This window comes from Pseudomyrmex gracilis, unplaced genomic scaffold (genome assembly GCF_002006095.1).
Source record: "Pseudomyrmex gracilis isolate BER0280 unplaced genomic scaffold, ASM200609v1 scaffold_88, whole genome shotgun sequence".
Classification (NCBI taxonomy): Eukaryota; Metazoa; Arthropoda; class Insecta; order Hymenoptera; family Formicidae; genus Pseudomyrmex; species Pseudomyrmex gracilis.
In genome coordinates this window covers 139,934-157,050 of record NW_018020672.1, presented here as the reverse complement: position 1 = coordinate 157,050, position 17,117 = coordinate 139,934, and the positions used below count along the sequence as shown (strand labels likewise).

The window sequence follows — 17,117 nt, the reverse complement described above, 5'->3', positions numbered from 1 at the left end:
AAACTCTGTTCACATTTTATTATGATAATTTCATACTCTCGATTTTTATTCCGCAAAACAGGTATGATATGTGCCGTCGTAGGAAAGGCGGCCGCTGCACTAAGGGAACTGCCGGTATGGTTTGTTACATAGCGATCACGCTTTATCTTCTTTTTTGTTTTTTTTTTTTTTACAATTCTTATAACGTATTTATTATGGTGCAGCGCATTCGCTGGCTTGTATATAGTTGACGGTATGTTGTTGTTGACGGTACAAGTAATGTGGTATATATTATTTATATATGTATAATCTAACAGAAACAGTAGCATTTTGTTAAGGGAGCACTTCGGAACGAGTCTCGAGAAAGATGTTCTTTTCTCGAGCGCAATGTGCAAAGATCGTAGAAAAAACATAAGATATACAATTCGTTCGATCATTTTATCGCGACAGCGACACATCGCGCAGCAAGAAAAAAACACTCAAACTTTGTCATTTAATACGATAGCTCTTCCGAACAAGAACATCTTTCACGACTCAGTAACGTACGGACCTTGAAATTAGAACTTGTAATCGATTTGCGAGACAATGCACCACAATGCTTCTTACGCACACACCCGAACGAGGAGCGGGTTATGGTTATCACTAATTTAATTAACGACGAGCAAAAAAAAAAAACAAAATGTTTTCTCACACAGTCGCGAAGAATTTTTATTCCGCATACTTCCGAAATCTCGCGCGATAAATCTGCAACACGTGTTGCGTGCCCGATCGAAATGCGTGAAATTTTGATTAATCGGATCTGACGCACGCTCGTGTGTGTGATGCATCACCGCTTTAATTGGTAAGCATTTGTTTATGCACGAGAAATATATACATATTATATATATATACAATTGTTTTTGCTTCTCTTTTTTTTTGGTTTCACGCGCCACACAGATGCTTTTTCGCATCACGAGATTTTTCGAAACTGCGAATGTGAATTCGGAGAAGCGCGCAGAATTTGCAACGAGATTTGAGAAACCGGTTAAAAACTCGGAGTGGATTTCACCTCTCGGTGAACTGCTGTTTTGAAATTACGAGCTCTTTTCGAGCTCTGATTTGCTGCGTTCGCTTTTGCGGGTGTTTGCTTCTGATCGCACGCAAAAAATCAGCATTGTTGATTGTTGCAAAAAAGACGTCATCGAACTTTGTTCTCAAGACGCAAGGATTACGCACTGTGTACGTATAGCGCGGCCGTTTTCGAGAGAATGATTATCATTGTATAATTTATATTTCAATCTCCCTTCTGCAAATCCTTCAAACTGTGTGTGACTCTCGAATTGAATTTTCAATTTTTTGTTGTACTAGCGTTTTGTTCTTTATCTAGTTTTATTATTAGTTTGCACAGTATCGACAAAAAAAAAAAAAAGGACCAATTCGAGCGGCGTAAGTCTCACCGTTTTAATAATTATTGTTGTTTGTCTCGTGACCAGGTCGGGGGTGATCGCCGAAAACATGAATTTACATGATAAAGAGTATTTTTGTTGTTGCATTGCAGATTAGATATGTGCAGGAGGCAATACGCGAATGATGTGTGCAATAGAGGAACCGCAGGTACGTTTTTTTTCGGATCAAGAAAAAAATCGAACAACGTTTTAGCTCTCTTAAATCTCGCACATGCACACCACCTTAAGAATTTTGATTTCCGACTTTCCGATATACATATTTTTGTAAATACAATACCAAACTACAAAAAAAAAAAAAAAAAAGAGACTCGAAGATGTAAATCGAAGAAGACAAAAAAATCTTACGTAAATTGTTTGTCAAAAAAGTAGAAAATAAATTGTATTAATGTTATTTGTGTCATATGCATCTTCATGTTTTTTTATTGTGCCATAAAAAGGCTGTAAAAAAAACTTCGAGGCGAGGCTGTTTTATTACTTGTCTTATCTAAATATATACTATTTTCCGCTAATGCCTTATACTCTTCTCTTCTCATGGCGCAATGATCTTCGACATCGTACGCGCATCATGCAAATTGCAATTCTACAACGAGAATGCGTCAAGCGATTTTTATACTCCTCCTTCGAACTTCTGCTGTTTCCTTGCACAGTTGCTTAAACTTACTTCTATATGTGTTTATATCTATTGCATATGTGTGCTCGATTTCAACATCTATACATCACAGTGGCGGAAATCGAAACTTTTTTGTAATATCATGGAAAGAATCAGTAAATAAATCAAAATTTTAGTATAATTAAATATTACAGTGAGTGCAATCTCTTTCTATTTTTATAAAAGATTTTAAAAAGTCTGTTGCGTCATAATCCGCCACTGTATTGACAAAAACTATTTTTTTTTTTTTTTTTTACTATCTTTACATTTATGTACATACTATATTTTATTTCTACAACGAACTGGTCTCCGAATGGAGATAACACGCGATGTTTCGCTCGCGGCGAAAAACACACATTGCCCTTTCGAAAACAGGAGTTAGTCTAAAGTTCAATTTTTGTTTTATATTTTTTTTTCACATCACACACACTCTTATCCTCTTTGTTCTTCTGTATTTCTCCTGATAATAATTCACGTCTCTTGTTGTATCTTTGGCTGCATTACTGTCATGGATGATGGTCTTTGGTAAGTCCCTGAAATCACTCTGAATTTACCATCGTCGAGAGACGATGTATCGATCGATATCGTCGCATTGGGAAAGTGAAAACAGCGGGGGGAAAAGAGTGGGAGAATGGGATGACATATTCCGATCGATCGACCGATTCGTTATTAATGTATATGCAGACACCCTGACTGCGAACAATAATATTAATATGTAATACATCAGCTAATTCTCTCGGCGACTATCAGGCAATAAAAATAACCGGGATGTTGCATGCCGCATTTATCGATTTAACTCCTTACTCAACATTTTAACGCACTTGCTCTTACAAAAGCGAATTAATCCTTTCGTCTGTAGACCTCAAAAAATGACCTACGAATAAGACAGACTGGGTCTGTGAGACCCACGCGACTCTAAAGTCTCAAATATTTCCGCGAAAAATCAATATTTTTGAATTTTGTTTTTTTGAATCGAAAGTCTGAACGATTCTGCGTCGATAAAAAAAAAACAAATTGAAAAAATTTCTAGTAGGTTCGAAGATGTAAATGTTTAAAAAAACTGATTTTTACTAGAAACACCGATGCGCAATTTTTGAGTTGAGTCTGAAAGACCCGTGTCTGCAGGCGAAGGATTAATATTATCATTAATCTTCGTAACTCGACAATTTGCGATACAGTAATATAAATATCTATATATCAATATGGTGAATTAACAAACGCGCTTCTTCACCTTAAACCCTAATCTTCTCGAACTCGATTAATAATAATAAGTCAAATTTTGTATACACACGAGTATTTCAAATATTATCTCGTTAACAATTAATACGCGTGAGTTTACGGTGAAGTGATTTTGACGCTCTTTCTCGAGTATCAATTTTAACAAGACAGCTTGTTTAATAATATCGATACAATAGTCTTGGTAGTAATAATAAGCTGCGCAAAACGTGGCAACGCGCAAACGAGAAGCGTGCTAAAGAATATTCTTTCCGCGCAGGATTCGCGTACGTTGGCGGAGCCTGCGTCGTGAATAAGCGTCTCGAGAAGGTGAATTCGGTCGCTATCATAGAGGACACCGGTGGATTCAGCGGTATCATTGTCGCCGCGCACGAAGTGGGCCACCTGTAAGCGTAGAAAAAAAAATTATGAAAAATTATTAGCTTCCTAATCTTCTCGCGATTTGCTCAACAATTCCGTTCTGCGACAGATTGGGTGCCGTTCACGATGGTTCGCCGCCGCCTAGTTATCTCGGCGGACCGGGCGCGGAAAAGTGCCGCTGGGAGGACGGATACATCATGAGCGATCTTCGTCACACCGAGAAGGGCTTCAAATGGTCCCACTGCAGCGTGTCCTCCTTCCATCACTTCCTGAAGTAAGTCCGATCTGTAAAACGGATGTTTTTTTAAGAAAAAAATGTGTGCAAACCGTTGAAAAGTGTAACGTGCATTCACGTCTCGATCTGTTTGTTTTTTTTTTTTTTGTTTAGCGGTGACACAGCGACGTGCTTATACAACGCACCTCACGAGGACGAGGCGCTACCGAGAGTGCTTCCGGGAAAGCTGCTGTCTTTGGACGCGCAATGCCGGAAAGACCGCGGAACAAGCGCTTGTTTTGTATGTTTCATAATAGTTTTCATATCTTTCCGTGTTTGTTTTAAAAACAAACTTGGTACAATTTTTTTCACAATTTTTATTAATGTTTCACGTTATATTTGTTTGTGTGCACATTTAGAAAGATGATCGAGTTTGCGCTCAGCTGTTCTGCTTCGACGCCGGTTCGGGATATTGCGTCGCGTATCGTCCGGCGGCGGAAGGTTCACCTTGCGGAGACGGTCAGGTAGAGAATATAAAAAAAAAAAAATTATTTACATCGAGAATGACATTTTGCTCCCGAAAAGAAAGAAGCTGATTTCTCTCATTGGTTTTTTTTTTTTTTTTTTTTATTTGTATCTTCCGTCATATGTAACTTTCGCACAGTGTGTCTGTTATTCGTAGCACCTGTAACACGTAATTACAATCAAACTGACGTTGTACACGAATACGGTGTACGAATACTACGAATGTCACGGTGTCACGTTATGTAATTTCACAAGTCAAGACGACACACATCGCCGGCGTAACCCGGCGCATAATTTTTCCGGTGTGTCTTTGCACAGATGTTAATCACCGATCATCGATATGTTGCTTTCCAGTACTGCCTGAACGGAAAGTGCGTGGCGGAACACGAGAACATCATACCGGATTACACGCAGAACATACCGACGTACGTTCGCCGGGACAGCATATTCAATCCCGCTCAGCAAAATCGGCCGATATTCGCTCAGTATAACAATACAGACTACAGGTAATGATCGAACAACTTTTGTAATGAGAGAAATCGCGTCAAATCCGCATTAAGATTGATGACGTTTTTATTTATTTATTTATTTATTTTTTCATCGATATTACCGCAAACACACACAGCAATTAAACGGAACGCACACTGCAACACACATTGTACAGTAGTAAGTAACGTCATGATAATATATGCCACGCAGGTCTCCATGGGAACCGACGACGCAGAGCACGCCGTTAACGAGCGTGACCGCGTCGACTACGACGATAACGACGTCGACTAATTCTTACAAACGCGTCACACTACCGCTATTCAAATACACACAGACAACCGCGAACGACTTGTACACCGATCGGTACAAATACTATAACGATAACGATAGTAATAGGAACGTTGGTGGCGGCACGACCACCACCAGGAGAAGCTTCAGTTTCTTCAACTTGTTTAACACCGTCAGTACCACTCCGAAGGTCACTAACGGTCCGATAATTAGTCCGTTCAGATATCGGAACAGCGTGATGTCGCTTTCCACGACGACCACGACGGGATATCAGAACGGCCTTCGAAATAACGGCCGCGGTAAGAGAATCAGATCCGTATTCTTCACATCATCGCTATTTAATTTTTATACCTCCCCTTCTATTTCTTCTCGGGACGAGTCTTCCTCTCGGTTCTTGCATGTGATTTGTATAGGTTCGACGATTTTGCGCCCGATCATCTTTTTTGTGTATGTGTATGTGTGTGCGCGCGCTCTTCTCCTCTTCGTCGAGACTCTTCCTAATTCTGTTCACTTTCTCGTCGAAGTTTTTTATTGCGCGAGGAACTTTTTTCGAGACAAGCGATTGGTTCCTTCTGCGACTGCGCGATAAATTACTCGCAATTTATTATCATTCCGTGTAACATATCCCTCCCCTTTCTCCGACTTCTGTCTCTCTTTTTTGTTATTAACATCACACGAGAAGAGTTGTGAGTTGAAATTTCTGTCTCATGTGTCTCTCAGCCGATTAGATTTTCTTCTAATTGTTTTCTTCGTGAATTTGTTAACATTGAAACTCAACGAAACAAAAGCAAATAATATCATAATGAAATTAACACAGAAAAGGTCATTTCTTCAGTTTAACGTTATTTATCTCTTGTACATAATTCGTGTATCCTTCTAGAAAAAGAGGAACATGTCTCACTTTTGCTTGGACTTCCATCTCGATTCTCTCGAACATGTTCGAAACAAAAATTCTAACAATGATCCTTTGAAGACTTGGAATATTTGCGTGACTCTCGTTATTCCCTCGACAAAAATGCACACAAGCATTCCAAACGCAAAACCATTCGTTCGCTCACACATTTCTTCGCTCATCGAATTCACTAGCAAGACAGTGAAAAAAAAAAAACAAGTGTGTGTAATACTTTTGTACATGTAATTACTTACCTTACCACGCAAAACAACAGCGACAATACACTTACGTTCTCTCTCTTTCTCTTATGGAATTACTAATAAACTTCAATACTCGATTTATATTCTCGTTGTTGCAACACACACTTAATTTTATTCTATGTTAATGTTTCCATCGCGCTCTAATTGTACGTCATATAAAATGTATCGACTTATCATCTATTCAATTAACGTGCAAATTACGATCTCATTTTTCCATTTAATTTATAGTTCAAAGTTAAAGTTGCCAGTTTGAATTCTTCGAAGACAAAGAAATTTTCTTCTCGCAGATGAGAGAAGCGTATTTAAAAATCGCGTGTAAAAAAGTGTGTTAATTTTTTTTTTATTATTAATAAAAGAAATATATATTTTGTAATATTTTGTAGACGAACGAGTGTTCGCGACGAACTTCTCTCTTCTTCGCCAAAATTTCGTGTGACTTGCCAACGTCGATAATTACATTTTTTTTTTGTGTTTATCCAGTTTTAGAAACAGAGGCCGATGAATGTACGGACGTGGGATCAGATTGCGCGAATATGATTGACAGGCTGGGAACATGGCTGTGCCATCTACAATCTGTGAAGAGTCGTTGCTGCGCGTCCCTGAAGACAATCTGTGCTGACTAACACAACGAACGCAACAAAAAAAAAAAAAAAAAAAAAAAAAAAAAAAAAAAAAAAAAAAAAAAAAAACGAAAATCGATTCGATAGCTTTGTTTACGTTTTCATACGTTTTTCCGTCACGGACAATTATCAAGGAATGTTATCGCCCGCAAGCCGTCGTGATGGCATCCGGAAATAAAAAGCGTCGCACTGACAAAACGGGAAGAGGGGGGAGAGACGGGGTTGATCCCTCTTGTGTCTTCTCTTTCTCGCGGAGAGACTGCCAAATTCACGATTTGCGGTTTATCATCGATTGCGCGACGAACGTGAGACCGCACATCGGATTTTTCAAGCAGAGCTGCGCAATCTCATACCTCCCGACACACACACATGTAACTTTTTACGTTGTAGTGGTACATTACCGCGAGCCTCGAAATACGTACCGTACGTATAGTGAATCTAAAGAGAAAAATAAATATACAAAAAACAGACTGGACTATCAATCGGTGCGGTATTTCGACTGGGCTTGTATTTATTCGGTAAGGAGCTAGCGGATCTCGCGAAGGACTCGCCACACGGCACAGGTGCGTCACGCGCGCGCGTGTCGCAAGCGCGCGTGCGGACGGAGCCATTTCGGATGGAAATCACGAAGAAACTGTATAGCGCAAGACAATAAATGGGAATGATTTTAAATCATTGTCTTATGTTTCTGCATCTATTCACCTATGGTTCTTATTTTTCTTTCCGCAATTATGCGTGTATACGACAACGTGATTTATGTTATTCGTACATATTTGTATATAAATTCTGAACAGATCTCACTAAAAGAAAATTGTTATTATCGATAGTTGAATTGCCTCTGTTTAATTATTGCATTTTGCAGATTCACATTTTTTTACTTGTTTACTTATACTCTGTATCTCTTGGTATTCTAATTAATCGTTTAATTAAGAACGAAATATATATTTTCTGCAAAACTCGTCGCCATCAAGATCTGCAGTAGCCGCAGATGATAGATTGCAAACGCATGATTGATGATAATAAAACGCACGTAATAACATACGTTACATTTTTTTTTTATGTTACTTCGCTATTGACGCGAGTCTGAAATTACCGAGGATGTGTCCACACACGCGATCAAGTCGAATTACGTTCGTAGCGCGTGATAAACGATTTATTTGACAGCGAGCAGACATCAAAATATGTCATTCAAAGTCATAATCTTTGTACAAAGAGAAAGAATTCGATGTCCTTCAGGAGAACGTAATAATTATTTATGGTATCTGAACTTGCGTTATACTTTGTGACAGGCACATGCATCAATCACACGTGGATCGAATGCGCGGACGTGTCGTCGGTTTTGGAAAATTAATCGAACTTTTGAATGCTATTAACAGCTTTATCGCAGATGATTTCTTATATAAAACTAGACATTATTTACGAAATTCTGTTGATGTAATAACAGTAATTCTTGTAATAAATGTTATTCTGTCAATGCGTGTAAATGACCATTTCTACTTGTTAGAAATTTGACTGATTCTCTCTTTGAACGCTGAAATTTTTCTCCTTCGTTTTTTCAACTATTTTGTTTTCTAAACTATTTAAGAGTGTATTGCCCTAACAATGTATTTACGATGTATTAACGATGCGTTTTTCTCTAGAAACTCCTTTAGAAACAAACTTTTTTTCAACTTTTGCGAGTCAAAAATGACAATATAAACATCTCGCGCTCTAATCTTTGAGGATGTTTAATTCATGTATCCACTGTATGTCGTCTGTCGCGAAAGAATTATGAATTTGTACAATTTCTTTTCCATATTATCGCACTTTATCGCAAACCATCGCGTTATATGTACAGGTGTTTTGCCTGTATTAATCATAAGCAAAGCAAACACCGCGGTTCACCTTATATTGGGGCTCAAAATAGTTCCCCTTTTGTATTCGAGTTACAAGCTCGCGCGAAAAAAAAGTAGTCTCGAATATCATCAGCCTCGAGTAATCCCGAAACATCGCGCGCATGCGAGGAAGATTCGCAATTTGCACTTTACATCTTATTGTTCGGAGAAAAGCGCGAAATTGTTGAAAACCAGATCTTCTTCTCGGAAGCACTTGTAAAGATGCTTCTCACCGTGTTTCTATTATGCCTGGCCGGAACGCCATTTGTACAATGCGAGCAGGTAATTTCAACTCGATAACCAGTGTTTTCAATTGTTGATGATTAAGAGGAGATTGGATATCGACTATAGAGACCTAGATAAAGTAAATCGACGTTTTAGACACCTAAATTTTTCGAATTTCTAATTTTTTTTCTTTTATATGATATCCTATTCTGTCATCACAAATATCTTTTTTTCTCATCAACTAGACATTCACGACCATAATCTGAGTGTTTCATTAGGTTCTTTTTAGTCGTACTTAGTGCACTAATTCAGTGTAAAATAATACGTACAGAAACTTAGAAATAATTCTACATACATGAATATATGATGAGATTATAGAAGAAAACTGTGTAAGAAAAAATTTATGCTGAATTTTGACATTCCAAAGAACGAGCGCACTCTCTTAGCACAATTTATTTATTTCTATAGAAGCATTTTGGATTTGATGCAGTAAATACACAAAACGAAATATCAGAAACGTCGATTTACAGGCCTCTATAGTTGGGTATCCAGTACTCTCTTAATTCGCGCAGAAAGAAACGGAAACGTCTTGGAAACAAATATCAGGAAGCAAAAGTTGCAATTTCAGCTTCACGATCACATGACGCCAAAAGAAGTGATGGCAATTTTTCACACCCCACATCATCTTGTACCCGAGTACGAAGTAGTGCCCGTGCAACATCGTTTTACGAAACAAGAAGATTCTGACGACGAGGCATCCGAATTGAAGCTAAAAGCGTTCAACGAAGACATCAAATTGTACTTGAATCCTACGGAAGGAATTCTCGCTACCAAAAACACACCTGTGTGGTTTGCCAAGTCTAAGCCGGAAGCACCTGAGGGATTACAGTATAGGCAAATACCTCAGGTTGGTTTTTACTTCGATCTATCGATAGAAATATAAATTAAATGTATATTAATTATTACATTTTGCATAAAAGTTGATATCTCCATTGTTTCTATAAATCTCTTTTTCTCTCTTTTAATTATCGCACAATTCATCATTAATCAATCATCTTTATTACAGGCTTTGAATTCTATAGGAGTAATGCTGCAAGATGTAAACAGTTCGAGCTCGCTTCTGCTAACTCCCAACTCCGATGGTGGAGTACGTTTGGTAAGAAAACAATTTTTACAAGATTATTCACGTGAAATTAAATAAATAAATATATACATATATATATATATATATATATGTTTTTAAAGTTCTCTCGTACGTTTAAATTGATGTGTTACAGAACGGGATACTCAAAAATTCATTTGTCATAAAATCTATACCCGGACGAGTTTTGAAAAAAATTGTCCAGGAAAAAACGAATCTTCTCAAGTCGGTTGCAAACGAAACGAATGACGACGATGACAATTTCTCTTACACGGATCATCATATAGTTTACAAAGTTCCTCCGTCCGAATACAGTGATTTCAGTAAGTTGATTTTTGTAAACAAAATCTACGCAAAGAGATTTCGAAAAAGGTCTTTTCTTTCTTACAGTTAATATCATTAAAATTTCGTATTTGTTTTTTTTTTAGAAATAACAAATCCCGAAAACCACAGAGCAAAACGTGATGCGCCGCAAATTATTTATCCAGAAGTATTGGTGGTAATCGATCATGGGGAATTTGAGTAAGTGATGAAAAACATATTTAATGACGACAGTAAACACAAACAAGAAAAAATACTTTTTCTTAATAAATTTCTTACTTTTTGTAAAATATCTAGTCCAAACACCATTTTAAATAATTTGCATATTAAAAAAAATAGTAACTGCTTTGTTGCAGAAAACTCGGCGAAGATCTCGATCACGCTCTAACGTATTTGCTCTCATTTTGGAACGCGGTCGATCTCAGATATCGTTTGCTAACGACGCCCAAAATACGATTCAATATCGCAGGAATAATTATAGCCGCAGTACGTTTAATGATTATACATCATTATTATTACTCACGCAAATAACAGTCTCTTAGATTTTACGTTTCTCAAGAATAAGCACGGTTAACTTTTTTATTTGCGTCAAATATTATTAGAATTTAATGTGTGCGCACACATTTTTAAAAAAATATGTTATTTAAGTTTAATTAATAAATATACAAAAAAAATGTAATACACAGAATTACGTGTGTGTCCCAACATAAATTTGTTGTCGTTCCAGGATAAAGACGCGACTCCTTACTTGCAAAATAGTCTCTTTAAAGATACGTCCGTGGATGCGGATCTCGCTCTGCGCGGTATGGCGGATTACTTCTATCGCGAAACCAGATTCCCGACAGATTTTTACGATTTCGCAATTGCTATGACGAGGTGAGTTCCTTTAATAAAAAATTGTGAAACTCGCTCGTAACACTTGACGACAAGATAACATTATCTGTTATTTCAGTCTTGACCTGTGCAACATGCTTACCGACGATTATTGCGACACTTCCACTCTAGGTAAGACTTGTGTTGCGACACTTTCACTCTAGGTGAGACTGATACTTTCATGTGTTGCGCGTTAAATATTGTAAAAATAAAAAACTTTTGCTAAAAAAGCGAAATTACGAAAATAAAATAATTTGTCTTCACAGGTTACGCGTATGTGGCCGGCGCATGCGATAGAAACGCAACAAAGCAATCGTCCGAGGCGGTGGGACTTGTCGAGGATAACGGCGGATACGCCGGTATTATCCCGACGGCTCATGAAGTCGGTCATTTGTAAGTCACCGTATTTTTCATAACGATGTCTTTACAATCGTAATTTGTAGCACAATATGAAAGAACATCCATAATTAATTGTATATGAAAAAAAACATCTAAAATTAATTTTATATAAAAAAATATCTAAAATTAATTTTAATAAGAGAAAATATATATCTTTTACTAGATAATTTGTCGAATCGGTTGACGAGAGATTTCTTCGCTAATATTACAGGATAGGAGCGCGTCACGATGGCAATCCGAAAGCCGGAGACTGCTCTGCTTTTGACGGTTTTATCATGACCAACGGACTTATGCTATCGGATAACGGATTCGAGTGGTCCTCGTGCAGCATAAACGCGTTTTACAAGTTCATCAAGTAAGTAGGTGTTGTACGACTTACGCTTGAGAATAAGTTAAAAGATATAAGAAATTTTATTTCAACATATAAATGTTTTAAAAATAAACGTAAACAGAACACCGTGAATAAAAAATAAATTCGAATCGATCGTGTTGTTTCAGCGAAGACAGAGCAAAGTGTCTTTACAACGAGCCTATATCCGGTATACAAGTGGAGCGTGTTTTGCCCGGAAAATTGATGTCGTTGGATGAACAGTGTTATCAGGTTTTAGGAACAAAAGCGTGTAATGCTGTAAGTTCGGTTGAATGCTCTTGGAAAACACTGATGACTTTTTTTGCGACACATTTACAGAGCAGTTTCACAATCTTCGGAAAAGTTGCATGAGATTATTTTGCAGAACGATTCTACCGTCTGCACTCGGTTGGAATGCGAATATCCCGAATTCCAAGATTTTTGCAGAGCAACAGCGCCAGCGGCGGAAGGGTCTCCCTGTGGCGACGGATTGGTAAGAAGCGCGTTATATCTTTTTTTTTTTATATTTCAGATACATATAGAAAATATATTATTAACTGTAACGATTGAATGTTCTTTGGTGTATCTTTTTTTATAGTATTGTTTAAATGGCAAATGCGTCGTGGAAGGAATACTCACGAAGGAGCAGAAGAAGAAGATCTCGATCAAGGAGTTCATCCCGAAATTCACACACCAAGTGATAAAGAAGATTCCGTGGCTGGACAAACTGTTGCACAGGGTGAAGGACAGAGTGAAGGAACGTGTGTGGGACAGAATGCCAGAGAGACTGAGGGACAGATTAAGGAAGAGAATGGAGAAGATTCTTTCATAGAACTAACTATGAATATTGAGGTGGAAACTATTGATACTTGCTTAAAATTACAAGAAAAAGAGAAACGTATATTTTTTTAACTGTATATTCAAACTGTTTGCATTTTCAGTTTCAAAGTAAATCTTTTCTCGCTTTTGTATAAAAAAAATTACACTTGAATATACATATATATACATATATATATATATGCCATTCAGTTCTCACGCACGAACTAAAATATAATTTGTACTTTTTGCTATATCTAAAAAATATTCTTTTTAATCTTTGTATTTACAGGACACCACGTATGCTGACATACTTCCTGCAGTGTATATCTCTATATCCGCAATGAAACACTATATAAATATGCGAAAAAAAAACTGTAATTATAAACAAACCTATACCGCTCTTTTAAAAATTTATTACATCTCAAATATTGGTCCTTTGTGTGTAAATACACTCCAAATACATTGAAGAAAAACTGTGCAAATGTACGTTCACACGGTATTGACAATTTTCCTACATACAAATGATTCGGAAACTACTGTTGCTTCAATCGCATATATTAGTACACAAAGTTAGTTTTTTTTTTGTTTGGACATTTTGACTGTATTGTCTTTTATATGAAATTGTAAAAAACGATTGTTGTAATTTAACATAAATTACATAACTTATGGACACAGAGTTATCCATAAGTTATCCATATTTGCAAAACTAAAAAACATGTAAAACAAAATATAAAACATTTGATTATTTACTGCGTAATTTATAAATCTTTAATAATGACGCGTAACGCAATGTTACCTCGTTTAAAGTGTTTGCGTAAATAAACTATGAATTCAGATGAAATTTCTGCTTTGAAAGTATGGAAATTATTATTTAACACTAGTTAAACATTTATTTTAAATTAAAAAAAAACAAAACAAAACATTAAAACTCTTACTCCACACTTCCAATAGTGTTGTGTAAGAAATCTTAANAAAAAAAAAAAAAAAAAAAAATAGAAAAGCCTACTGACTTTAATTTATTTTATTGTTACTGGATTAATGCCTACTTCATCGTACAGTTCTTCTTTGGTGCCAGAATAATTTTCCAAAATACAATCTATTATTTCAATGCACATTCTTTTTCTTTTTAAGTATTGACTTTTATATTCATCCAATTCTGTTTCCACCTTTCGTTTGGACTCGCGTAAATCCTGACTACCAGTCGTTTTCTTTAAATCATTCAGTTTGTGTGTTGACTGTTTCACGCTTTCTTCCAAAGTTAATTTTTCTTTTTGCGCATCTTCCAGTGATAAACTCGATTTTAGAGAATCTAAAAGAGCATCTTGTTCCTTCAATTCCTTCATTACCTCTTGATATTTATTCTCTACGTCATTGGCATGAGACTGTAGCTCTTTGTCAATTCTCATTAGCTCATCAGTGTCATACTCCGCATCTTGATAAATGCAATATATTTTTTGCTTGCCATAGACCTGTACAAAGCAGAAAACAAATTATAGACAGGTTCTTTTTTGTAAAAATACATTTCCATTAAATCTTATGCAATAAAAAAGATTCTTGTTCTACTTTTGCAAATAGCTGCCCGTCTGTCACCAATTGGTCTATTGCCTTTTGAACCGCAGACTTATTGTATTCGTTATGCAAATTCATAACAATGTCGTTCACGCTGTACGGCCTATTCTGCATCTTCATATATTTGTAAATAGCTGACTTCGCCATTTTTTTCTGTTTTTTTTTTATTCGGAGAAATATATCTCGAAATTTACACGTGTATATCTTATACCGTATCACCCCTGCATCAAATAACCTTTAAAATACTAGATCGATCCGGTGTTTGGTTTGGTTCGGTTTTATAGTGGCTAGAGTTCGCGCGATTCGGTGTTTGTAGCGCGCAAAAAAATATAAACACAGCACAAAGCAGAACCCGATATAACCGACTGAAGAGAGGTTCCGTGTACATGACTCCGTACTTCCAATGTACACTACTGGCGCACGAAACTAAACTGCGTACCAAATGTAACTCATGAAAATTGGTCATTATCTTCTTGCTGCGTGAGGAGTCAGAATCTGATCAAAAAATTTTTTGCGGTCATATGGGCCGACAAAGATGGCCGCCTTGATTCCAAGATACACTCTGCAAGCAGCAAGTAAATACTGTCATTCAAGTCTTGCAATAATGTGATTCACTTTGTTTTTACAAGATAAAACTCTAATATTATTTTACCAAACTTACAATTTTACTATTGTTCCTATATGCATATGTAATTCAAATTGTTTATGAATTATATAACCAATATTCTTTGCACTCTATCCTTGTTGTATATATTTTAGAAAAACAAACAACATGCATCGCGGCTGTCGCTGTGCAAACGAATCATTACTCGTCGCAGCCACGAAGCATCAAACATCCAACCACAGCCTCTTTGAAGAGAGGCACAGGTGGTCGTAGTTCTTTCAATGGAATTGTGTGTACGCTGTTCGGTGCAACTGGATTTGTTGGCAGATATGTAGCCAATCGCCTTGGCAAGATCGGCACCCAGGCAGGTTTATTACATTGTAATTTAGTAAACTGATAAGATAGTAAAAGCTGTTTCTTTATATTAACTGTTAAACTCTTGATTTGTGCAGTTGCTAATACCTTACAGATGTGATATGTACAATTGTTTGCCTCTGAAACTCTGCGGAGATCTCGGACAAGTATTGTTCCATCCGTTTCATCTGCGCGACGAGGATTCAATAAGACAATGTATTAAGTATTCCAATGTTGTTGTCAATTTGATCGGACGCGATTGGGAAACAAGAAATTTTACTTATCACGAAGTGCACGTTGATGGAGCCAGAAGACTCGCTAGATTATGCAAAGAGGCAAATGTTGAACATTTTGTTCACGTATCTGCCTTAAACGCGAGTGATGAGCCAGAAGTAATTTAAACTTATATTTTTATTTTCTATGGAGCAACTTATGTGTTGAATATATGTATATAATTTTTATAACTTTTTTCTATGTTAAGCCACATTTGTTAAAAGATGGTTCTCAATTTCTTCGCACAAAATGGCTAGGTGAGCTTGCAGTGCGAGAAGAATTCCCTGAAGCTACAATTGTCCGACCATCAGACATATGGGGTCAAGAGGACCGATATACTCGCTTCTACTGCCAATTTCTGAGACATCACTTTGGGTACTTTGCATCAATAAAAATACGTACCATGATACGAAATTGTCAAGACATCTGATGATGAATGTTGTTTGCTTTACAGAACTGTACCAATGTGGAAAAAAGGTGAACAAACAGAAAAGCAGCCAGTGGCTGTATACGATATCGCTGGAGGTATTGCGGCTATCGTGAAAGATCCTAAAAACACTGCTGGCAAAACTTACCAGTTTGTTGGGTAACATAGATCGATAGCATTTCGCAATTTTTTTTCATTCGTGTGAATTAATTTTACACTAATGTTGATATTACATCGGTATATTGTAGACCGCATCGTTACAAATTGTCTGAAATAGTGGACTGGTTCCATCGGCTGACGATGCGCGATCCAGACGAGTATTCCTACAGAAGATGGGATCTGGATTATGCTCCGCTTTACAAACTTCTCGTTACTTTGAATGAAATAGTAACTCCCGCTTATCCAGCGGGATATTTATCGTGGGAAAAATTAGAAAGAGTACGTTTTAATTTTTATCGCTGTTCTAAAAGTAAAGTTACGAAGTTTTGACCGAATTTTTACAATACAAAACTAGAACAAATTGTGCTATATAAATGTTTTAATTTGACGTATTGCAGGAATGCATTTCTGACAAAATAGAAAAAGACCTGCCAACTCTGGAAGATCTTGGTGTCGAATTAACGACGATGGAGTCGCGAATGCACTGGGAGTTAAAAATGTACAAGAAAGATCCTCAATATATGGAAAGCGTTGGCGAATTCGATCCTATTCCAGATCCACCGACTGTTCCGATTCATTGAGCGTCTTTTGAACACGCTAGATGTGGCATAAATATAGAATGAAAGATATACTCTTACTACCGCCTTAAGCGCGCGAATACTGTTGAGTATATTGTTATATAATTAAATATCAGTCATGATCAAGTGTATATTAAATTATTTAAACATATTCCACAAGTATAAACGACTTTTTTTAATCCCGAAAATATCAGA

General features: G+C 36.8%; 4 protein-coding genes across 8 annotated transcripts in view; 3 read left to right on the top strand and 1 right to left on the bottom strand.

Annotated features, from left to right (window-relative positions):
• Positions 1 to 8,431, top strand: part of LOC109855383 (A disintegrin and metalloproteinase with thrombospondin motifs 8-like) — a 45,560-nt gene extending 37,129 nt beyond the window's left edge. For 4 of the 5 annotated variants that reach the window (XM_020429588.1, XM_020429590.1, XM_020429589.1 and 1 more), the window contains 8 exons: positions 1,517 to 1,572; positions 3,569 to 3,695; positions 3,779 to 3,943; positions 4,058 to 4,184; positions 4,303 to 4,407; positions 4,763 to 4,914; positions 5,108 to 5,484; positions 6,818 to 8,431. In XM_020429588.1, the coding sequence (XP_020285177.1) occupies positions 1,517 to 1,572; positions 3,569 to 3,695; positions 3,779 to 3,943; positions 4,058 to 4,184; positions 4,303 to 4,407; positions 4,763 to 4,914; positions 5,108 to 5,484; positions 6,818 to 6,960 (1,252 nt within the window). In that variant the 3' untranslated portion in view covers positions 6,961 to 8,431. Of the gene's footprint in view, positions 1 to 61; positions 115 to 1,516; positions 1,573 to 3,568; positions 3,696 to 3,778; positions 3,944 to 4,057; positions 4,185 to 4,302; positions 4,408 to 4,762; positions 4,915 to 5,107; positions 5,485 to 6,817 lie in introns of all 5 variants that reach the window. The other variant, XM_020429592.1, reaches the window with a different exon arrangement.
• Positions 8,432 to 8,865: 434 nt separating this feature from the next.
• LOC109855415 (A disintegrin and metalloproteinase with thrombospondin motifs 1-like) lies at positions 8,866 to 13,703 on the top strand. Its single transcript, XM_020429650.1, has 14 exons — positions 8,866 to 9,113; positions 9,685 to 9,963; positions 10,123 to 10,212; positions 10,334 to 10,520; positions 10,626 to 10,719; positions 10,875 to 11,004; positions 11,246 to 11,394; positions 11,471 to 11,523; positions 11,658 to 11,784; positions 12,002 to 12,145; positions 12,289 to 12,418; positions 12,525 to 12,632; positions 12,738 to 12,991; positions 13,248 to 13,703. Exons 1-13 carry the CDS (start codon positions 9,054 to 9,056, stop codon positions 12,969 to 12,971), a joined length of 1,785 nt encoding a protein of 594 aa, XP_020285239.1. The 5' UTR covers positions 8,866 to 9,053; the 3' UTR covers positions 12,972 to 12,991; positions 13,248 to 13,703.
• Positions 13,704 to 13,796: 93 nt separating this feature from the next.
• LOC109855419 (homologous-pairing protein 2 homolog) lies at positions 13,797 to 14,910 on the bottom strand. Its single transcript, XM_020429657.1, has 2 exons — positions 14,522 to 14,910; positions 13,797 to 14,427 (listed from the first exon to the last, which is right to left on the bottom strand). Exons 1-2 carry the CDS (start codon positions 14,672 to 14,674, stop codon positions 13,975 to 13,977), a joined length of 606 nt encoding a protein of 201 aa, XP_020285246.1. The 5' UTR covers positions 14,675 to 14,910; the 3' UTR covers positions 13,797 to 13,974.
• Positions 14,911 to 15,001: 91 nt separating this feature from the next.
• LOC109855417 (NADH dehydrogenase [ubiquinone] 1 alpha subcomplex subunit 9, mitochondrial) lies at positions 15,002 to 17,035 on the top strand. Its single transcript, XM_020429655.1, has 7 exons — positions 15,002 to 15,102; positions 15,287 to 15,495; positions 15,584 to 15,877; positions 15,967 to 16,133; positions 16,213 to 16,344; positions 16,434 to 16,623; positions 16,743 to 17,035. Exons 1-7 carry the CDS (start codon positions 15,063 to 15,065, stop codon positions 16,923 to 16,925), a joined length of 1,215 nt encoding a protein of 404 aa, XP_020285244.1. The 5' UTR covers positions 15,002 to 15,062; the 3' UTR covers positions 16,926 to 17,035.
• Positions 17,036 to 17,117: the final 82 nt, after the last annotated feature.